Source organism: Rhinoraja longicauda, chromosome 14 (assembly GCF_053455715.1).
Source record: "Rhinoraja longicauda isolate Sanriku21f chromosome 14, sRhiLon1.1, whole genome shotgun sequence".
Lineage (NCBI taxonomy): Eukaryota > Metazoa > Chordata > Chondrichthyes > Rajiformes > Arhynchobatidae > Rhinoraja > Rhinoraja longicauda.
This window is the reverse complement of record NC_135966.1, coordinates 41262226-41277954: the sequence shown is the minus strand read 5'-3', so window position 1 is coordinate 41277954 and position 15729 is coordinate 41262226. Positions and strand designations below refer to the sequence as shown.

The window sequence follows — 15729 nt, the reverse complement described above, 5'->3', positions numbered from 1 at the left end:
GGATACAAAGAGCTGGAGGAACTCAGCAGATCAGGCAGCATCTCTGGAAAACATGGATGTTCTTCAGAGATGCTGCCTGACCTGCTGAGTTACTCAAACACTTTGTGTCCTTTTGTGTATTATCCAGCATTTGCAGTTCCTTGTTTCTACAATGATGTTCAGGGCATCGGCTTGAATTCCCCTTCTACTTTACAATTGAATGGGGATGGGTGGATTTATTTTCCCTGGTCTGTAGCATTCAATGCATGGGAGAGTATTGGTCAGGTTTGCACTCACCTCTCACACAATCTGTGCCATTGGCTTCAATGAAGCTGGATGTGGAGAGGTGAATACAACTGTTTGATGATATCTGCACATTTGACACGGGTGACCAAAGGCATAATTCTCCACAGTTCCCCTTGTTTTCCTTTTTTTTTCAGCCTCTGCAAATAGCCAGTTAACTGTAGACACAAGGAATTGCAGGTTCTGGTTGACCATCAAAGGCACAAAGCGCTGGAATAACTCATCGGGTCAGGCAGCATCTTTGGAGAACATGAATAGGTGATGTTTCGAGTCTGAAGAAGGGTCCCCATTTGAAACGTTGCCTGTCCATGTCTCCAGAGATACTGCCTGACTCACCCGTTACTCCTGCACTCTGTGCTTCCTTTAAAGAAAATAGCCACATTTTCTCGTGAACCTGCCCTGCACTCTTAGGGGTTCACTGATTCCTTAATTGTCTCTCTACCTAGAAGTGAACAAGTGACCCAAGGTTGAGTCTGCACTATGTGCAAGGTCAGATAGAGTGTTCCACTATGCTTTCTCTTTTAACAGTGTATAGAATCGTGGAGTATTCATTTTGGCCCTATTTTATACTTAAGACTGAAAGCAGTTGACAATTGACGTGTTGACAATTGTCAAATGCTTGTATACGTGGCAGTAAAACATTGGGTCGTTACTCTTTTTTTCCTTGAAAGTTTATTGTTTGCACACTCAGCAAAATATATATGGAAGCTACAGACTTGCTACAAAAGATTGTATGACTGTAAGTTCATAAGTAGGATAGTCCCCAAAAGATCTCGTCTTCTAAGCTGCAAACCTTCATATTTACTAGTCGTGTAAACAGTGACCTTCCTACCAAATGTTTTCCAGGCAACAGCGGCAATGCATTTGCCATTGAACCTGCTTCAGGCAAGATAACCGTGGCTAAGAAGCTGGACCAGGCTGTCAAAGGATCCTACAGTTTGACAGTGAAAGGCGAGGACCAAGGCTATCCTCAGCTCAGCGCGCTTGCCCGTGTCGATATAATTGTCATGGTTTCCAATAATTCACCTCCCAAGTTTTTGACGAAGGAATATTTTGCAGAAATCAGTGAAAGAACTGACGTTGGATCTTCCGTTGCTATGGTATCCGCAACCAGCCAGTCCGCAGTGGCTTATGAAATTAAGGATGGAAACAGAGATGACGCGTTTCATATCAACTCATTTTCGGGAGTAATATCAGTTCATAAAAAGTTGGATTTTGAAAAGATTTCAGCTTATAAACTCAAAATTCAAGGTACCAATATGGCTGGTCTATCCAACAATATTATGGTGCTAATAGACATTTTAGATGAAAATGACAATGCTCCTGTCTTTGTTCAGTCTGAGTACATTGGTAGAATTGTTGAGAACTCTCCGTTAAACAGCCTTGTGTTGGACGACAGAAATGCGCCTCTCATAATCCAAGTTACTGATCGAGACAAAGATATCAATGGCATGTTGGTGTATCAGATCATGGAACCTGATATATTGAAATACTTCACTATTGATTCCAATATGGGAATCCTGAGCACAGCTGCAATCATTGACCATGAAGTGAACTCTATCTTTCACCTCACAGTGCAGGTGCACGATCGAGGGCATCCGAGTCTATTTGCAATGGGCATAGCACACGTCACTATAATGGTAACGGATATTAATGATTGCCCTCCACGTTTTAAGAAAGAGTTGTATGAAACCACGTTGCTAATACCTGCTCTCAACGGGACCGCTGTTCTCACAGTTAAAGCAGCAGATGCGGACTCTGACAGCTTCTCGGAGATTACGTACAGTATCGTGGAAGGCAATAACGAGGAGGCATTCACTATTCACCCGCGGACTGGTCTCATTTCTGTCAAGGATGCGGCCAATCTCAAGGGCTATATTGAATTGACAGTCAGAGCATCTGACGGGACGTATAAAAGCACTACTGTGGTGAAAATAAAAGTATCCAACATAAAGGAAAGCGGCCTAACGTTTGCTGAGCACTTGTATTCATTCTCGGTGTTAGAGAACACCATGCTGGCTGAAACCTTAGGTGTTGTGAAAGCCTCTGGCAATCAGTTGAATGAGCCCATCTTTTATTACATATTAAATCCAGATGAAAAGTTCAGAATAATCTACACATCGGGCGTGTTTCAGACAACTGGAGTGGCGTGTGACCGCGAGGAACAGGAGGAGTACGAGTTTGTTGTTGAGGCCCGTGATATGCGCAATCCCCCCAGGGTTGCCCACACCTCAGTTAAAGTCTTCGTGGAGGACAAGAATGACAATGCACCGGAATTTGTCCATTTGCCTTATCTAATTACTGTCCAAGATGATGCGGAGCCAGGGGATGTTATCTACCAAGTCACTGCTGATGACAAAGACACAGGAAATAATGCAGTCATCCACTACAACCTTCTGGGTCACCACAGGTACTTTTGGATTGATCCCTACCTTGGAGATATTTCACTTAGTGAGCACCTTGACTCTAAAGCTGCGGATAAGTATATATTAACTGTTATCGCTCAAGATAGGGGAGATCCTCCACTTTATACACAGGCTGAAGTAGTTGTCACTGTAAGAGATAAAATCACCCCTATGTTTGAGAAAGCCTACTACAGGGTCAATGTGCCTGAAAATATTTCTCCCTACACTACAGTTTTTCATGTGCATGCCTACAGCCCTTCAGGATTCCGTGTGAACTACAACATTGTCACTGAGAGTGCATTGCGCCTCTTCGCCATTGAGTTCAGGGCTGGAGTACTGAGTGTCATCGATTCCTTGGATTACGAGAGGCAGACAAAGCACGTGCTGACCGTGAGGGCCACAGATTCAGTGACCGGGTCTTATGCAGAGGCCATCATTGAGATTGGAGTTGAAGATGTCAATGACAACCCTCCCATCTTTACAGAAAAGTTCTACAGTGCAACGATATCTGAGATCTCAGCCATTGGTACTTCTGTGGTGAGAGTGAGTGCCACTGATGCTGATTCTGGAAGGCATCAAGCTATTAGCTACCAGTTTGTGGCTGCTACCAATGGTTCAGAAAATTTCCACATTGACACCTCCAATGGTCTTGTAACAACAGCACGCCAACTTGATTATGAACAGACACAACGTTACAGTCTTATAGTTAGGGCTATGGATAATGGTATCCCTCCATTAAGTAGCGATGTCCTTCTCAATGTAAACATTTCGGATTTTAATGACAATCCGCCTATATTCCAACAGAACCAGTACGAGACGACTATAAGTGAAGTGGCTACTTGTGGCCATTTTGTTATACGGGTGCAAGCAAGAGATTCAGATAGCATGGACATCAACAACCTAGAGTATAACATCCTGGAAGGGAATGAGCAGAGACACTTTACAATCGGAACAAAATCAGGAATCATTTCTGTCTCTAATTCTTGCAAGAAAATATTAGAAGCAAATTACCACTTGAATGTGTCTGTTTCTGACCGAGTTTACAGGCGATCGATACGAGTCCAAATTAGAACTTCCAATGCAAACAAATACAAGCCTATGTTTGATCAAAGCGTCTACGAGGTTGAACTTGCTGAGAATACAGCGGTGGGGACACATGTGGTGCAACTCCTGGCCGTTGATCCAGACTCCGGTGCGTATGGCAGCATTGACTACACGATCATAAATAAGTTAGCAAAAGAGAAATTCAGCATCGACAACAGTGGTCATATTTTGACCTCTCAGAAGTTGGATCGCGAGAACTCGACAGAAAAGCTCATTGCCATTAAAATAATGGCCAAAGATGGAGGTGGCAAGGTGGACTTCTGCACTGTGAATATTATATTGACCGACGAAAATGACAATGCTCCTCAATTCCAGGCTGCTGAATACAAGGTGCACATCCCTGCCAGCACCCTGAAAGGAGCCCCTATCATCCAGATTGTGGCTGTCGATGCTGACGAGGGGATGAATGCTGATGTCACCTACTCTGTTGCCTCCAGCAGTGACAAAGTCGAGGATATATTGGAGATCAACCCTCACACGGGATTTCTCACAATCAAGGAGAGCCTGGTTGGACTGGAGAATAACTCGTTTACCTACTATGTGAAGGCGCAGGACGGGGGCTCTCCGCAGAAGGATTCCTGCGTTCCCGTCATTGTCAAGGTTATCCCGCCTGAACTCTCAATCCCGCGATTCTCAGAACCACTGTACTCCTTCTCAGCCTCAGAGGACCTCCCGGCTGGGTCAGAGATTGGTCTAATCACGGCAGAAGCTGACCAACCCGTTATCTATAGCCTGGTGAAGGGAAACACCGATGAGAGCAACAAGGATGGAGTGTTTACCCTCGACGAGAAGACTGGAACCTTGAAAATTGGCAAGAACATTGACCATGAGAAAACAAAGTGGTACCAAATTGACGTAATTGCCCAGTGTTTCCATGGAGACATTGAGGTGGCCTCTTCAGTGTCTATCAATATCCAGGTGAAGGATGTCAACGATAACCAACCCATTTTTGAGGCAAATCCGTACAAAGCTTTTGTCCCAGAAAACATGCCAGCGGGAACCACGGTAATACAAGTAACTGCCAATGACCAGGATACAGGAACCAATGGACACGTGACCTACAACCTCGCCAGTGGGTTTGATGATGTTGGGGATGTCTTCGCCATTGATGATGTGAGTGGGTGGCTCACAACTCTGAAGGAACTGGACTGCGAAACAAAGAGAAGGTACAAGTTTGCCGTGGTGGCCTTTGATCATGGGAGAAAAGTGCAGCTGTCCTCAACGGCCATGGTCGAGGTTGAGGTCAGTGATGAGAACGACAATTCCCCACAGTTCACAAGGAACATCTACAAGGGTTTGGTCAGTGAAGACAGCCAACCCGGACAAGTGGTCGTTGCCCTCAGTATGACAGATGCCGATGTTACAGAATCCAACAGACAAGCCACCTGCTACATTACAGGTAACCCTTTTGCAAAATACATTTACATCAATAAGTTCGAAATGTAATTATGTTCCACTGCAATAACGGGTATGATTTCTCCCTTCACTAACTTCACTGAGTAGAATTCAGCTACTTTGTGCCTGATTTTCATCCCACTGATTTGACTGATTTTACTGCACATACCTTCTGTCATTTACTGTCAGGCGGTGAAGATGATGGTAAGATGATCAATTTCAATTATTGCTGACTCTATTTGCCCTAATCTATTCCTCACATAGCCTCCCTTTTACATCATTTACACCTGGAGCATTGCGTGCAGTTCTGGTCGTCCCATTAGTTAGGAGGAGGGGGAGTTCAACGAGATCTGGGTGTCCTAGTGCATCAGTCAATGAAAGGAAGCATGCAGGTACAGCAGGCAGTGAAGAAAGCCAATGGAATGTTGGCCTTCATAACAAGAGGAGTTGAGTATAGGAGCAAAGAGGTCCTTCTACAGTTGTACCGGGCCCTGGTGAGACCGCACCTGGAGTACTGTGTGCAGTTTTGGTCTCCAAATTTGAGGAAGGATATTCTTGCTATGGAGGGCGTGCAGCGTAGGTTCACTAGGTTAATTCCCGGAATGGCGGGACTGTCGTATGTTGAAAGGCTGGAGCGATTGGGTTTGTATACACTGGAATTTAGAAGGATGAGGGGGGATCTTATTGAAACATATAAGATAATTAGGGGATTGGACACATTAGAGGCAGGAAACATGTTCCCAATGTTGGGGGAGTCCAGAACAAGGGGCCACAGTTTAAGAATAAGGGGTAGGCCATTTAGAACGGAGATGAGGAAGAACTTTTTCAGTCAGAGAGTGGTGAAGGTGTGGAATTCTCTGCCTCAGAAGGCAGTGGAGGCCAGTTCGTTGGATGCTTTCAAGAGAGAGCTGGATAGAGCTCTTAAGGATAGCGGAGTGAGGGGTATGGGGAGAAGGCAGGAACGGGGTACTGATTGAGAGTGATCAGCCATGATCGCATTGAATGGCGGTGCTGGCTCGAAGGGCTGAATGGCCTACTCCTGCACCTATTGTCTATTGTCTATTACAGGAAAGGTGTGGAGGCTTTGGAGAGAATGTAGAGGAGGTTCACCAGAATGCTGCCTGGATTACAGGGTTTCAGCTACAGGAAGAGGTCGGATGGACTTGGATTATTTTCTCTGGAACGTTGGAAGTTGATGGGGGACCTGATAGAGATATATAAAATTATAAGAGGCATAGATAGGATAGACAGTCAGAACCTTTCTCCCAGGATGGAAATGTTCAATGCTGGAGGCCATGGCTTTAAGGTCAGAGGGACAAATAAAAAAATATACTAGACCAAGATACTGGGCCCAAACCCTCTCCTCCCCCCTCCCCTCCTCCTCCCCCCTCCCTCCCTGCTCCCCCTCCCTCCTCCCCCACCCTCCTCCCTCCTCCCCCTCGCTCCCTCCTCCCCTCCCCCTCTCTCCCTCCTCCTCCCCCCTCCCTCCCCTCCCCCAACTCCATCCCCTTCAACCCCCCTTATCCTCCCCCCCTCCCTCCCTCCTCTCCATCCCACCCCCCCCCCCCCTCCCTAGGAGATAGATTTAAACTTTAAAATGTGAATAAAATACCGATTTCAATGAAACTTCTTCCATTAGCACCAAAGGGACGACGGTGAGTAAGGTGGGCCTAAAATTATCGCGCTATTGTGTACCGTTTTGGCTGTAGTTCAGGAACAAACAAACAAACAAACAAACAAGAGTTTTAGTACATAGATGTGCGGCACGATTTTTACACAGAGTAGTAGGTACCTGGAATGCGCTGCCAAGGATGGTGGGTTTTAAATGAATGCATGGATATGCAGAGAATGGAGGGACATGGATCACTTGCAGCCAAATGAGATCAGTGCAGCTAGGCTTTATGTTCGGCACCTGTTCCTGTGCTGTGTGGTTTGACTCCTGAGACAAATACACCTCAGAATGTGCCAAACCCTTATTCTTGCTGGTTCTAGGAAATTGCAGCAATAACTACTGAGATACAAATAAATTAGATAGCTCGCTCCACCTATTATTTAGGTGTGGTGCTGCAGTAAAGCAATGTCGATAGTCTTGTCTGTTGTGGCAATGGAAGGAATATGTACTGCATCTTAGGAAGGGCTCCCAATATAATTTACCTGTTTATTCTTTTGCATCAAAAGAACATTTGGGCCTGGTCATATTTCACTCTTCTAAACCACCGATATTGTCAGGATGTTATTTTCTTGATTCCATGCCTTCAGTTGATGAAGATACAAGGAACTGCAGATGCTGGTTTACCAAGGAAAGGCAGAAAGTGCTGGAGTACCTCAGCAGGTCAGGCAGCATTTCTGCAGAACATGAAGAGGTGATGTTTCGGGTCAGGACCCTGAGACTGAAGAAGGTTCCCTACCCGAACTGTCACCTGTCCATGTTCTCCAGGGATGCTGCCTGACCCGCTGAGTTAGTCCAGCATTTTGTGTTTTTCCCTCAGTTGATGAATAATCTCAGAATTAAAGTTCACACTAACAATTTGGGCAACTGCAATTGTTGTCAGACCAAGCTACAACTAAATCTGCCACCGTTTAAGTCACAATGCTTGCCTTGAAAATCTGTGAATTAAAAATGTGTTTTGCAGACGGAGATCTCCTGGGCCAGTTTGCGATTGAAAAGTTCCAAAACCAGTGGCGTGTTTTCGTAAAGGAATCATTGGACCGAGAGGAGAGAGAAAGATATGTTTTGAATATCACAGCCACTGACGGCAGGTTTCTGGCGGAGTCAACGGTTGAGGTCCTTGTTCAGGACGTTAATGACAACAGCCCGCATTGTCAACCGGTAATTATCCCTCAACCTTGGCGAGGGTGCAAAAAGCGAGGGTCACCAAGTTTACCACAAGGCTGCTTCGATTCGAGTATATTAGTGATTTGACAAATTTAGAATATTTTCTCTGGAATGTCAGAGGTTAAGGGGAGGCCCAATAGAAGTATTTCAAATTATGAGAGGCATAGATAGGGTAGACACTCAGAACCCTTTTCCCCAGGGTGGAAATGTCCATGATCAGAGGGAATAGCTTTAAAGCTAAAGGGGCAAAGTTTAAAGGATATGTGCAGGATAAGTTTTTTTTCCACAGAGAGTAGTGGGTGCCTGGAATGTGCAGCAAGGGATAGTGATGGTGGAAGAAACGATAGGCTCCTTTAAGAAGGTTTTAAATGGATGCATGGATATGCAAGGTATGGAGAGATATAGAAACATAGAAAATAGGTGCAGGAGTAGGCCATTCGGCCCTTCGAGCCTGCACCGCCATTCAATATGATCATGGCTGATCATCCAGCTCAGTAGCCTGTACCTGCCTTCTCTCCATACCCCCTGATCCCTTTAGCAAAAAGGGCCACATCTAACTCCCTCTTAAATACAGCCAATGAACTGGCCTCAACTACCTTCTGTGGCAGAGAATTCCACAGACTCACCACTCTCTGTGTGAAGAAATGTTTTCTCATCTCGGTCCTAAAAGACTTCCCCCTTATCCTTAAGCTGTGACCCCTGGTTCTGGACTCCCCCAACATCGGGAACAATCTTCCCGCATCTAGCCTCTCCAACCCCTTAAGAATTTTATATGTTTCTATAAGATCCCCCCTCAGTCTTCTAAATTCCAGCGAGTACAAGCCCAGTCTATCCAGTCTTTCCTCATATGTAAGTCCCGCCATCCCAGGGATCAATCTGGTGAACCTTCTCTGTACTTCCTCTAAGGCAAGAACGTCTTTCCTCAGGTTAGGAGACCAAAACTGCACACAATACTCCAGGTGCGGTCTCACCAAGGCCCTGTACAACTGCAGCAGAACCTCCCTGCTCCTAAACTCAAATCCTCTTGCTATGAATGCCAACATACCATTCGCTTTCTTCACTGCCTGCTGCACCTGCATGCTTGCTTTCAATGACTGGTGCACCATGACACCCAGGTCACGTTGCATCTCCCAATCGGTCACCATTCAGGTAATACTCTGCTTTCCTGTTCTTGCCGCCAAAGTGGATAACCTCACATTTATCCACATTATATTGCATCTGCCATGCATTTGCCCACTTGCCTAATCTATCCAAGTCACTCTGCAGCCTCCTAGCATCCTCCTCGCAGCTAAAACTGCCACCCAGCTTCGTGTTATCCGCAAACTTAGAGATGTTGCATTCAATTCCCTCGTCCAAATCATTAATATACACTGTAAATAACTGGGGTCCCAGCACTGAGCCTTGCGGTACCCCACTAGTCACTGCCTGCCATTCCGAAAAGGACCCGTTTATTCCTACTCTTTGCTTCCTGTCCGCCAACCAATTTTCTATCCACCTCAACACTGAACCCTCAATACCGTGTGCTTTAAGTTTGTACACCAATCTCCTATGTGGGACCTTGCCGAAGGCCTTCTGAAAGTCCAGATATAACACATCGACTGGTTCTCCCTTATCCACTCTACTGGTTACATCCTCGAAAATTTTTATAAGATTCGTCAGACATGATTTGCCTTTGGTAAATCCATGCTGACTTTGTCCGATGATTTCACCACTTTCCAAATGTAATGCTATCACATCTTTAATAACTGACTCTAGCATTTTCCCCACTACCGATGTTAGGCTAACTGGTCTATAATTCCCCGTTTTCTCTCTCCCTCCCTTTTTAAAAAGTGGGGTTACATTAGCTACTCTCCAGTCCTCAGGAACTACTCCAGAATCTAAAGAGTTTTGAAAAATTATCACTAATGCATCCACTATTTCTGAGGCTACTTCCTTAAGCACTCTGGGATGCAGCCTATCTGGCCCTGGGGATTTATCTGCCTTTGATCCATTTAATTTACCTATCACCACTTCCCGACTAACCTGGATTTCCCTCAGTTCCTCCATCTCATTAGACCCCCGGTCCCCCGCTATTTCCGGCAGACGGTTTATGTCTTCCTTAGTGAAGACAGAACCAAAGTATTTGTTCAATTGGTCTGCCATCTCCTTGTTCCCTATGATCAATTCACCTGTTTCCGACTGCAAGGGACCTACATTTGCCTTAACTAATCTTTTTCTCTTGACATATCTATAAAAGCTTTTGCAGTCTGTTTTTATGTTCCTTGCCAGTTTTCCCTCATAATCTATTTTCCCTTTCCTAATTAAGCCCTTTGTCCTCCTCTGCTGGACTCTGAATTTCTCCCAGTCCTCTGGTATGCTACTTTTTCTGGCTAATCTGTATGCTTCATCTTTTGTTTTAATACTATCCTTGATTTCCCTTGTTAACCACGGATGCACTACCTTTCCTGGTTTGTTCTTTTGCCAAACTGGGATGAACACTTGTTGTAGTTCATCCATGCAACCTTTAAATGCCTTCCATTGCATGTCCACCGTCAACCCTTTCAGCATCAATCGCCAGTCTATCTTGGACAATTCACGCCTCATACCCTCAAAGTTACCTTTCTTTAAGTTCAGAACACTTGTTTTTGTATCGACTTTGTCACTCTCCATCCTAATGAAGAACTCTACCATATTATGATCACTCTTGCCCAAGGGGCCTCGCACAACAAGACTGCTAACTAACCCTTCCTCATTACTCAATACCCAGTCTAGAATGGCCTGTTCTCTCGTTGGTTCCTCGACATGTTGGTTTAGAAAACCATCTCTCAAACATTCCAAGAAATCCTCTTCCTCAGCACCCCTGCCAGTTTGGTTCACCCAATCTATATGTAGATTGAAGTCACCCATTATAACTGCTGCGCCTTTAGTGCATGCATTTCTAATTTCCTGTTTGATGCCATCCCCAACCTCCCTACTGCTGTTAGGTGGCCTGTACACGACTCCCACTAGCGTTTTCTTCCCCTTAGTGTTTCGTAGCTCTACCCATATCGATTCCACTTCCTCCAAGCTAATGTCCTTCCTTTCCACTGCTTTAATCTCCTCTCTAACCAGTAACGCTACCCCACCTCCTTTTCCTTTCTGTCTATCCCGCCTGAATATAGAATATCCCTGGATGTTGAGCTCCCAGCCTTGGTCACCCTGGAGCCATGTCTCCGTAATCCCAACTATATCATAATCATTAATAACTATCTCCACATTTAATTCATCCACCTTATTACGTATACTCCTTGCATTGAGACACAAAGCCTTCAGGCTTGTTTTTACAACTCTCTTACCCCTTGTACGATTATGTTGAAAAGTGGCCCTTTTTGATTTTTGCCCTGGATTTGTCTGCCTGCCACTTTTACTTTTCACCTTGCTACCTGTTGCTTCTACCCTCATTTTACACCCCTCTGTCTCTCTGCTCATGCTCCCATCCCCCTGCCACATTAGTTTAAATCCTCCCCGACAGCACTAGCAAACACTCCCCCTAGGACATTGGTTCCATTCCAGCTCAGATGCAGACCGTCCTGTTTGTACTGGTCCCACCTCTCCCAGAACTGGTTCCAATGTCCTAAAAATTTGAATCCCTCCCCTTGCACCATTTTTCAAGCCACGTATTCATATGGGTCACATGTAGGCTGAGGAGATTAATTTAACTTTACATCATGTTTAGCACAGACATTATGGGCTGAAGGGCCTGTTCTTGTGCTGTATGTTCTATGTTCTTAAGTGTCTTGTCTTTCTCCTTATCTATGTTCATATGTTCTTATTTTTTCTAACAACATCTTCTATTTTCTAACAACATCTACACCAGTAATTAAACTTTCAACAGTGGAATGGTAGCAAAACGTGAGAAACTCCACCACAATCCCTGGCAATTATCTCTAATCACGCAGTGAAGAAAGCCAATGGAATGTTGGCCTTCATAACAAGAGGAGTTGAGTATAGGAGCAAAGAGGTCCTTCTGCAGTTGTACAGGGCCCTAGTGAGACCGCACCTGGAGTACTGTGTGCAGTTTTGGTCTCCAAATTTGAGGAAGGATATTCTTGCTATTGAGGGCGTGCAGCGTAGGTTTACTAGGTTAATTCCCGGAATGGCGGGACTGTCATATGTTGAAAGACTGGAGCGACTAGGCTTGTATATGCTGGAATTTAGGATGATAGGAGATCTTATCGAAACGTATAAGATTATTAAGGGGTTGGACACATTAGAGGCAGGAAACATGTTCCCAATGTTGGAGGAGTCCCGAACAAGGGGCCACAGTTTAAGAATAAGGGGTAGGCCATTCAGAACTGAGATGAGGAAAACTTTTTCAGTCAGAGAGTTGTGAATCTGTGGAATTCTCTGCCTCAGAAGGCAGTGGAAGCCAATTCTCTGAATGCATTCAAGAGAGAGCTAGATAGAGCTCTTAAGGATAGCAGAGTCAGGGGGTATGGGGAGAATGCAGGAACGGGGTACTGATTGAGAATGATCAGCCATGATCACATTGAATGGCGGTGCTGGCTCGAAGGGCCGAATGGCCTCCTCCTGCACCTATTGTCTATTGTCTATTTGACCTCAGAGAACACAACAAAGGGTTTAGATTCCACCAAAAACATATTTATATTAACATATTAACGTCTGTGCAATACTTTCATTAAAGGTGCAGTATACAATAAATTAACTCCTAGATAGTTGTGGAGATAGGTTTAGGTTTATTATTGTCATGTGTACCAAGATACAGCAAAAAGCTTTGTTTTGCATGCTATCTAACCAAATCAGATAATACTCCACATAGATACAATCAAGCCTAGCTGAAGTGCAATAGGTAGAGCGAAGGGGAAGGTACAGAATGCAGAATAAAGTTCTCAGCATTGTAGCTTGCTAGCACAACAATTCCAGAGACAACGTTTAACGTCCACAATGAAGTAGAAGAGAATTGGACCATCCCCCAGCATATGGAAGAACCATTCAAAAATCTAAGAATGGAAGGAAAGAAGCTGTTTCTGAGTCTGGTGTTGCAAGCTTTCAAGCTTCTGTATCTTCTGCCTGATGGCGGCAGGGAAAAGAAGGAATGACCTTGAGTTCATAAGTTCATAAGTGTACCACCACTCAATCATGGCTGACTTATCTTTCCGTCTTAACCCCATTCTCCTGCCTTCTCCCCACGACATCCGTACTGATCAAGAATCTATCAATCTCCGTGAGTCACTGGTACATTACAATGCATGACATTCTTTTCCAGCAGAGAATGTGTTAGATTTTCTTCTTCCAGTGATCACAGGGCACTGTGCCCTGGAAAAGTGAAGGCACGCATTTGCCTTTAACTTTATGGATTTAGAATAAAGACAGGACAACTCTTCAGTCGTTTTGTATTTTGAACTTGGCCTTTCCTTTCACAGCTGATGTACAATGAAATCATTTCCGAAGGTGCTCCGTGGGGGCAGTACATTTTGAAAGTTGCTGCAAAGGACCCAGACGCTGGCCTCAACGCTCAGATTTCCTACACTCTGCTGGGGCCGGGCGCAAACATGTTTCGACTTGACCCACAGACAGGTAAGAAATAAACAGTTGATTTTGAAGTTTATATTAAAATAGCACTGTGCTATTTACCCATATCAAACAAAAAGCGATAAGCAACCCTACAGCCTCGAGCTGATAGAGGATCTCAAGTTACGAACACAGACAGGGCACAGTTTTCAACAGTACCTGCAAAAGAACAAGAACTTGGCGGAGCATATAGATAAGGTGAGGGGGAAACTAAAAATTCTACATGATAACAAGAAGGAACCTGATCATGTGTTCTTGGTTTTGCTATATGTAGAATCATAGAGTCATACAATGCGGAAACAGGCCCTTCTTACCACACAGACCAACATGTTCCACCTACACTTGTCCCATCTGCCTGCATTTTGCCTATCTATATACTGAAACTCTCGTTTGTTTGTTTGTTTGTTTGTTCGTGAACTACAGCCAAAATGATACACAATAACACGACCATTTTAGGCCCACCTTACTCACCGTCGTCCCTTTGATGCTAATGGAAGAAGTTTCATTGAAATCGGTGTTATATTTTTAAATCATTCACATTTTAAAGTTTAAATCTATCTGATAGGGAGGGAGGGGGGAGGGGTGGAGGGAGGGGGGGGGGGGAAGGAGGGAGGGGGGAGGCTAAGGGGGGATTGTACCAATCTAAATGCTTCTTAAGTGTTGCAATAGTATCTATCTCAACTACTTCCTCCTGCAGCTCGTTTCATACACCATCACCCTTTGTGTAAAAAAGTTACCCCTCAGGCTCCTATTAAATCATCCCCCCCCTCCTCCTCTCCTCACTTTAAACCTATGTCCTCTGGTTCTTGATTCCCCTACTCTGGGCAAAAGACTGTGCATTTACCCCATCTATTGCCCTCATGATTTTGAACACTTCCTCTCATGACTTTGTACAAACATAGTACGGGAATAACTTATACCTTTAATCTGTGTCAAACCTAGTCCTTTACCAGTTTATCTGGAGATCAAAAATGAATCTTGTTTTATTGAGATACACAATGTACACATGTTGAGAGAGAGGGGAATGACACACCTAATGTTTTCCTCATCCCAATGGTTATCTTAGTGTGCGGCTACATCAAGCTAGGTACACAGACACAACACACTGAAGTTCTTTCTGACCCCAGTCTGGCCACAATACTGTGGAACTGTTGACCGTGACTGAGCCCCTCCATGTGTGTCCCCCTGCACCACTTATTCCAGAAGCACACCTTTGATTGCGAGTCTTTCGACTTTAGAGATGCAGCGTGAAAACAGGCCCTTCGGCACACTGAGCCTGCCCCAACCACCGATCCCCGTATACTAGCATTATCCGAATCACTGGGGACAATTTTCAATTTTTACCAAAGCCAATTAACCTACAAACCTAAGTCTTTGGAGTGTGGGTGGAAAGTGGAGCTCGCGGGGAAAACCCACACGGTCACAAGGAGAACATACGAACACCGTGCAGACTGACCCTGTAGCCAGGTTCAGGTCTCTGGCGCTGTAAGGCAGCAACTCTACTGCTGCGCCACTGTGATGCCCCAAGTCAGTCAGCCCATGATCTCCGTGAATGTCGTCAAAGCCCTTCAGGAAAAGGAGAAAGTGGATGCATTTGGCTGGTTTCCCAGCATGCTGTCTAAATCACTGGGCAGAACGTCTCATTGCCAGATCATTCAAACACGCAACAAAACCTCGCTTATCCTATCCTGAAGATTCTTCCTGGGCAGCTGGTGTCATAACGCCATCAGGCACTACCCTCAAAATGGTTACACCGGGGATAAGGTGGCCAAACATCTATTTCAAGGAATGAACATTATCCGAGAAGGTTTTGAAAGAGATGCAATGATGTTTATTCAGGTAGTACCTAAACAGCTGCATAACACAATACCCTGTGTCCCTCGAGCTATTCCAAGGGACGTACACTGACACACATACCAATTTTGTTGGAAAATTATCAACTCAGTGAAAGACCCCTCATGGTCTGCCCTAAAGTTGTAGGTTTTCCCATGCAACAAGCTGTCTGGGATCAAGTCCTGCAGAATGACCCATTCTCTGGACCTGACCTGTATGCTGAGGGATACACTGAAGCTTGGTGTATCTCTATGAAGAAGGCCGCAGGCTAAGTGCTTCCAACATGGACAATTGAAGGGGCTAGAACCTATGTAGAATCTCGTG

The 15729-nt window shown here is 44.9% G+C and overlaps 1 protein-coding gene across 1 annotated transcript in view; it reads left to right on the top strand.

The window, feature by feature from the left end:
• LOC144600221 (protocadherin Fat 1-like) overlaps nucleotides 1–15729 on the top strand; it is a 119849-nt gene that overhangs the window by 50312 nt on the left and 53808 nt on the right. The window contains exons 9-11 of the mRNA XM_078411753.1: nucleotides 1129–5190; nucleotides 7820–8016; nucleotides 13425–13578. Coding sequence (XP_078267879.1) covers nucleotides 1129–5190; nucleotides 7820–8016; nucleotides 13425–13578 — 4413 coding nt within the window. The remainder of the gene's footprint in view (nucleotides 1–1128; nucleotides 5191–7819; nucleotides 8017–13424; nucleotides 13579–15729) is intronic.